Source organism: Diabrotica undecimpunctata, chromosome 9 (assembly GCF_040954645.1).
Source record: "Diabrotica undecimpunctata isolate CICGRU chromosome 9, icDiaUnde3, whole genome shotgun sequence".
NCBI lineage: Eukaryota > Metazoa > Arthropoda > Insecta > Coleoptera > Chrysomelidae > Diabrotica > Diabrotica undecimpunctata.
In genome coordinates this window covers 68,058,607-68,066,863 of record NC_092811.1, presented here as the reverse complement: position 1 = coordinate 68,066,863, position 8,257 = coordinate 68,058,607, and the positions used below count along the sequence as shown (strand labels likewise).

The 8,257-nt window shown below is 42.1% G+C and overlaps 1 protein-coding gene across 1 annotated transcript; it reads left to right on the top strand.

Annotated features, from left to right (window-relative positions):
* Window positions 1-1,931: 1,931 nt before the first annotated feature.
* Window positions 1,932-2,372, top strand: LOC140451057 (matrix metalloproteinase-25-like). The gene has a single exon (XM_072544775.1). The coding sequence runs from the start codon at window positions 1,932-1,934 to the stop codon at window positions 2,370-2,372; it is 441 nt and encodes a 146-aa protein (XP_072400876.1).
* Window positions 2,373-8,257: the final 5,885 nt, after the last annotated feature.

The window sequence follows — 8,257 nt, the reverse complement described above, 5'->3', positions numbered from 1 at the left end:
AGAGAATATTTTTTAAATATAACCTTAGGAATTTTAGGAAATATGTCTGACAACCTTGATTTGAAAGGCGGTCTCTTTGATACCAGAATGAGACATGTTTATGTTGGAAAATTATTAGTGGATGTACTATAACTCTATTGCGTAATTTTGAATTAAGCCCCAACCCAACGTACTTATTATTGAAATTTAAAATAATTTGCCTAAAATGCTTAAAATGTCCTATGTAAGTTTGCAATTTTCTAACTGTTCCTACGGATAGTCTATTGTTTTTAATTACTTTACTATTTGACTATTTAGCCGTCTTGTCCAAACTTTACGATCTCTTTCAGTGAATTTATCGAAAATTATTTTACTAAGCTTTTTAATAATGTGCATCAAATCATCAGACTGTTTAATCACTTGTTTTATATGCATGGCTACTCACACAAACAAACAATAAGAAAAAATCACTTACCTTATTCAACTATCTTAAAGGATGCTAGGAGTCTGCTTTTCCAATATCAACTTCCCCTTCGTATATCAGCGAATAGTTTCCGCTGTTGAGGTCCGTTATTGCTGCTTGGTAGGCTTTGGTTACCCGTTGTGGTAAGAAAACAACTTCAGCGCCCAAATCCAGCAGAACTGTATCCCCAAATTGTGTTGTTACCACCTTTGCACTGTGAATGGTAAATTTTTCTCCAATTTGCAGATCTTTAAGTTTTTTTATTGGCTTACGTTCTGCAACCAAGGATGAATTATTTAGTTTTGATAGATCCATCTACAACAATAGAACAAACTATAGTTTTTCCGCTTAACGTGAATGGAGAGATGCATTACATACTCGGCAATAGAGAAGAACCATATACTACAAGAAATCGAAATACGAACAGCGGAGAATACTTCTTATAAAAAATAGCAGACGTGAAATGTTTTACAACACCCAAAGAGATAAAAAGGACATAATAAATACAAAAACAGTATACATTTTTCATAAAATACTGCATGAAATACGACCAGAGAGATGTACAATTCTCATAAAATACAATGATAAAAAGGACATAATAAATACATAGAAATATACATTTTACATAAAATACTGCATGAAATACGAACAGAGAGATGTACAATTCTCATAAAATACAATGATAAAAAGGACATAATAAACACATAGAAATATACAAAAGACAAAAACCGCTTACCTTTATCAGATATATGTAAGTCACTGCACACCGTATTGACTACTGCGAACTTGTTGTTGTTGTATGTTTGCGATGCGAACTGTGACACCGTATGCGCTCCTCGGTCTTTTAAAGAACAGAGCAGCATATCGCCCCACGCGAGCCCAAGTTGCGTCAACCTAATGCGCCTACGGTACCATCAACTGATTCGTTTCATTGATAAGCAACACCTTGTGTTCTAGAAATGCTCATATTTATATATTTATTTTTATTTCTTCAACTAATTTTTATGGTATACAATAAATAGATATTGCGGTAAGCGAATCGTTGTTATCAATTTAGAATTTTGTTGATGTGGTTGCTGATATCATCATACATTTTACAAAATGTAGCAACTGCGGTTTTCTTTCCGGTGTACTTGTTTTTCCAATAATTAAAATAAAATTTGTTATCACACTTGTTTACGTGTTTTTAACCATGCGAGGTCATGTTATCATGAGGCTTCATCCTGTTTGCTAACAAATGCACTATTTTAACATATTATTATATTTTAAATATTTTAGTATATAATTCTGTTTTTGTGAATTTTGTATAAATAACTATAGTACCAATTTTTGGATATTAGTATAAATCAAGATGCTGGTCTGTTTACATGTCTTATTGTTGCTCTCTGTATCTGTGTGTGCACAGAATAGCACTCTGGAGTATGCTAGTTCTTTTCTTAAACGTTTCGGATATCTAAATACATCAAATAATGCTCTTTCTAGTATAGATATGGCCCTAGTTGCCTTTCAGGAAAAATACAATCTTCCTGTGACTGGAACATTAAATAATGATACTATAAATATGATGATGAATAAGCCTCGATGTTCTGTTGGCGACAATAACTATGCCATTCGTTCGAAGTGGAATAAAACGACTTTACGCTGGTATTTCCCTCAGGCTATTAGTAATCCCGATTATATAAATCTTGCTGCAGAAGCTTTCGCTAGATGGGAGACAATATCTAATTTAAAGTTTAAACAAGTAATAATACCTTCTCCGAGGCCTGATATTACTATAACTGTGGTACCAGATACTCATAATTTTCGAGCAAGTTGTCAAGGAACCTCTAAATGTTCATTTAATTTCGATGGTCCTGGAAAAGTATTGGCTCACGCATACTTTCCAAGCGCACACGGAGAGTGTACCGAAATTCATCTTGATGTTATGTAGGTATGGTATGTAGGAAATGGCAGCGCTCCCAATGGTGAAGTCAATTTTTTGGCTGTCCTAATGCATGAAATTGGTCATTCTCTCGGACTAGCACACAGTACTATTGATTCGTCTATTATGTATCCTTGGTATCAACAAGATGTACCACCTTTTGGTGATGATGATAAAAAGGCAATGAGTATTCTATATGGGTCAAAAACAACACCCTCTTACATACCAACAACAACACCAGTTACGCTAGCACAAACACCACTTTCGCACAACAAGAACCATATGTCGAAAACATCTACCATCAAACACAGGACCTCTTTGCCAACAACAACAACCACACCTGCAATACAAAACATATTATGTCTAATTCCGTATCCAGATTTTATGTTTCTAGCTACTTCTCCTCAGTTTCCAAATTATAGAATGTACGTTGGATATGGTCCGTATATATGGAAGTTTGATTTAAATGAGATGCGCCTTCCAAAACATCCCGAATTAATTACCGATTATCTCCCTAAAGAGTTGAGGTCTACGCACGTTTCACATGTTTTTCAGAATTCCGAGGGACACTTGGTAACTATACGCAATAATCAGTATTACGCTGCATCTTTTCCCAATTTAAAAATTCAAAAACGTTTTATGTTTCCTTCTATACCTGCGAGAACCAAAATAAATGCATTATTTCAAACAAACAGCGGTCAAACGTATTTATTATACAATGATGATTCTTATATTGAATTTAATGAAGCTGGAGATGTCTTAAACCGTGGACCCATGAATTATCTCTTACCCGGACTACCAGATACAATAACATCAGCATTCCGCTATACTGATGGGTTTATTTACTTTTTTCAGAACAACACCCATTATAAGTACAGCGAATACACACGTAAAGTTGTAGCAGCAGGAACGTTTAGCTGGGAACTTTTTGGGATACCCTGCTCCAACGACGGGCTATTAAAACAATTAAGAACTTTGTTAAACAAAATTGTAACTATATACGAATAAAAATGCTCCGTTTATGATGTTGTTGTTTTATTTAAATTCCATTACTCTGTATGTATGTTAAGCAACGTCTTGCGTCGAATGTTACGTCAATTCACGTGACATTTGACGCAGGACGTGACATTTATGACATCTTACGTTCTGCGTCAAATGTCACATAAATGTCACGTCCTGCGTTGAATGTCACGTCAATTCACGTTCTGCGTCGAATGTCACGTCCTGCGTCGAATGTCACTTGACATTTCACGTTCTGTGACAAATGTCACATACATGTCACGTCCTGCGTCGAATGTCACGTGACATCCAACGTTTTGACACCTCATACGTCAACATCAGACCAATAGCAACGAAGATACGTTTTAGCGCCCATTTGGCAACGCCGCCATCTTTGTTTTTTGTCTCCCTGCCTTCTCCCCGTTCCAACGAGCCCTCGTACGCCCCGATCGGACCAATAGAAACAAAGATATGACGTAATGACCTTTTGGCATGCTCCGATGCGCACGGCACATACTGCATTCAACCCCATTTTTCATCCCCTTTCCAACGAGCCCTCGTACGTCATCCTACGTTAAGCCGTTTGGCATTTGCAACCGGGGGTTGCGATTTTAGGGGTTGCAATTTTAGGGGTTGCAATTTAGGGGATGTGCCAGGAAATAGGTAGTATATCTACTATTATTATAACAATCCACTGCGATCGAAGTGGTGTGATTCACACCAAAGAACGGGTGACAATCAAGCCACACCTACCTAACAGTCGCTGCGATAACAGTGAACTGCTATGTGAAACTGCCGCTTAACTCTGGGAGGTTCTGATTGATATGTTGTTGGAATAGTTCCCAATTTGCTTTACGATAATTTGTCCTATAGATTGCAGGTCTTGTCTGTGGAAGGAAATTGAAGTCAGTTTTGACTAGGAGAGGAAGATGATCGGAGGTTATCGAATCACCAATGAAACATTCGCCATCGATCCTATCAAGCAGGCTATCCGTGCATAAGATATGATCGACGACGGACATTCCAATGGTAATTGAAAAACGTTGCATCATTATTGGTGATTCTCGAAATGGGCAGCTCTAGAAGATGGTCTGAGAGCTGTCTGCCTGGAATATTTGTGTGGATATCACCGAATTGAGTGTGCCTGCTGTTTAGATCGCCCATTAATACCGCCTTGTCGAGCGTGGAGAAGTACTCGACTAGAGGTAAGGAGAGGGGTCTGTTTGGATGCTTGTTTGGATATGTAATAGGATATTATCGTAACTTTGGTGTTGTTTGGTAGGTATAGGTCAACTGCCAGGTAATCGTCGTCACGGAGCTGGTCTAGGATGTGGGGAGGAGGTATGTGTGCTGAGGAAGGTATAGTGTGGTGGATCAAAAGACCATTGCCATGACTGACCAGGCTTTTGTTGAGGTGAAAAGAGGTGTAGGATAGGACTTGTATTTGGTGGGTGAAAAGGATGTGTTTAATTAGCGCTCTTTTACGACCGATCCCCGCACAGTTGACTGTACCTATTACCCAGTTGAACGTGACGGCTTACTGGAGGGGGACGAGGGTCATTTCGACCTTGTTATTTCTGGCTGTGGACACTATTGAGTGCCCGAACATTTTGCCCGACAGGTCGGAGGAGTACTTCGCGATGGTATCTCTCCTGTCTGGCAATATATTCATCAGCAAAGTGGTTGTGAATTGGATCCACAACCTGACGTCTGCTGTGAGGGTCGCAGGAGGAATCCTACGCTCAGCGATTAGAGGTTTGGCCTCTTGATGCGAGGAAGGTGTCTCCTGCCGTTTGGGGCATCGTGGCGACCAAGCCGGATGTGTGCCTTTGCAATTGGGGCACTTAGGGTTTTTGATTTGTGGGCATTCAGAGCTTTTGTGCTCACCACCACCGCAGTTAGGGCAAGTCGCCTGCCTTTTTTGGCACTCTGAAATTTCATGACCGCTCTGGCAGCATCTGCTGCAGTATTTAGCGGCCGGGCGGATAATACTGGGATTGCGTGGAGCCTCACAGGGCCTGATCAACCCATCTATACAGATGCCATTGATCAAGGCGTCTGTGTAGTACTCCACAGAGTCGAGGAATAGACGAACTAGCCTGGTAAGTTTGTTGAATCTTTTGGATATGATTCTGTGAAGCGACTGAAATAGGAAGTCCATTTCGCTCAGGCTGATGGCTAAATCCTCGATAGAAATGGTCGGGTCGACATCGGTGAAGACAAGGTGGAATGGTGGCTACTTTTCGACGGTTGGCTTATTGGATCGTCGCCGTAAGTTTTCAGGCTCAATAGTAATGGAGGGATCGCCAGTCCTATTTTTTAGTGTCTTGGACACATCTCGAGTATTTAACGTCTTTGACGTCTCGAGATATGCCAGACGATCTTTAGGCACAAACTTCAGGTTGATCATTACAGCCTTGAACAATTCTTGGGTGTTGACCAACTGAAAAAGTTTGCATTGGGTGTCATAGGATGGAGGAATGTTAAGGACCTTGTAGGTGAAACGCTGCGGTTGTTTCACCTGGTCCTCCGGACTGGCGGTTTTGGTTGAGGCAGTTGGTGCATCGATGGTTTTTTTGGGATGATTGGCACGTGAGGTCGAAGGAACCTCATCATTAGCGGCGACTGTAACCCTTTTTTGGGTTTTGTGGCTGAAGTAGTGGTGGCTGGAGCGGTAGCTGGAGTAGATGGCTTGGTGGCGGAGGTTTTGGTATAGCCTTGGTGGCTACATTGGTGGATGTTGTTTTTGATTTGGATGTGGATCTCCTAGTTCTCTTCGACCTGGAGCGAGTCCAAGGTCTTGGAGTAGGAGGAGTGGGTATTTCAGTAGTGTCGAAGTCTGAGTTCTCCTCTGTGATAGTAGGTAGAGGAGAGAAGTCCTCATAATTACTGTCGGAATCCTCGTCCTCAGTAGCTTGATAATTGGGGTTTAAAAGTGGATTAATGATATTTAAGTCTTTTATTATTTTGGAGGCAGCATCGGGATACCTTGTAAAGGCCTCCTCGATGAGTGAGGTCAGTCTAGTGAGGAAGTCACTAGATGACTCGGGGGAAGGTTCTTGGATGGCATGCTTGGCTGTGGAGGGGAAGGCATCTCTGAGGCGATGGTATCTCCACCTTAGGTGCCAAGTATCTCCGTGGGCCAGGCCCGTTATTGTGACAGAATTTATTGAAGAGCGGATTTTTTGTCTGCGATTCCTACTAGTCGACGGCGGACTCACCGTCAACAACGAGAGAACCTCGTTGGAAGAAGTAGTCCTGTTCCTCGTAAGAATCGCTTCAGTGCTCGCTAGGCACTTACGTTCCCTTCGCGAGCTAAACAAGGTACGCCTCCGAGGGACGTCCAAATAAGCGGATTCACCGCTTTAGGAGGACCACTACCTTCTGTGTCGAACCCTCCTGGTGTCAAATGGTTTTTCTAGGTTTACTAATTGGTATTTTTCGTTCACCCTGGTTGCTGGTTGGATATATATATTCACTACTTTTATTAGTTATATTTTCCTATATTTATTATTTAGGAGTCGTAATTTCCTACCCACGTTCACACTGTGCGAGCCGGTATGCTGACAGTGACCCTTTCGCTGTGAACGTCTTAAGTGGAATGGGCCTTTCGAAAAGGTGCACCGTCTTTTATCCCATTTTCGTCACCTTGGTGAGTGTGAAAAAGGGGCGTGACCCGTAACTCACCAATTAGAAAATAGGATAAACGGACCAATCTGAAGGCTAAGAGGTGAGAATGCGCAGATCTGATTGCGATCTGATCGTCAGTTTCGAGCTGTTGACGTGACAGATCTGTCGACATCCCCCCCTTTCAAGACCGGTTGGTTGGGGATATACTTTTATTTATTTATTAAAAACAAAATTTTTCGAATTTAGTTACAAAATTAGTAAAAGTAGTGAAAAAAAGGGGCCTTCCTGACTTCGAGAGATGTGGAGGTCAGTCTCCTTTATTGTCTTCGTCGAGGAAGGTATACAAAATAGGGAAAAATGAGAAAGTATATTTAAAGAAAATTATCACAAGAAAAAAAAATTGTCTTTAGTATATGTAGTGAATTGTCTTCAGGAAACACAGCACTATGCTTGGACGTCGGCTTCGTCTGCTGCGTCGTCGGCTGGCTCGTTGGCTGCGTCTCGTGGTGGCGGGGCTGGTCGGATGTCGTCCACGTGGATGAGGCGATCGACATCTTGGTCCCTGTGCACCTCGTACGTGTGGTCTCCGGCTGCTCGCAGAACGGTGTGTGGTCCGGTCCATGTTTGTACGAAGTTGCCTTTCATGTGGTTTCGGACCAGCGCTTGTTCTCCTGGAAGGTATGTACGAGGTTGGCGGGCATCGGGGTTGTCTGGGAACAAGTTTCGTGCGTAGATCGTCGCTCTCTGGACTGCACGGTTTACTCGCTGCTCTCTGGTCTCTTGCTGTCGGACCTCGTGTTCTGTTTCCTGGGATCGTCTCGGGCGGTATCCAAGAAGTAGCTCTGCTGGTGTCTGGCCCGTGGCGTTGTTCTTCCGTGTGCGGAGACTGAACACGATGTCTGCGACGTATGTATCCCAGCGTGGATCTTCGTTTGAGGTTACTCTTGCCCTCAGACCTTTCTTCAGTTCCTCTACCCGTCGCTCTACAGGATTTGCTCTCTGATAGTAGAGGGGCTCTTCTCACCTTCGATGTTGTGTTTTCTTAAAAACCGCTCCCAAGCATAGTTTCGGAATTGGACGGCGTTGTCTGTGATGATTGTCGAAGGTCTGCCCCATCTGTTGCAAATCTCTTCCTGTAGGAAATTGATAATTTGCTTGCTTTTTGCGCCGGGGGTACATCTGTATTCCAGCCAGTTGCTTAGGCAGTCGGTAGCTAATAGGATTTATCTGTTCTTCGTGCCTCTGGCTGCAGGGTAATGTCCGAG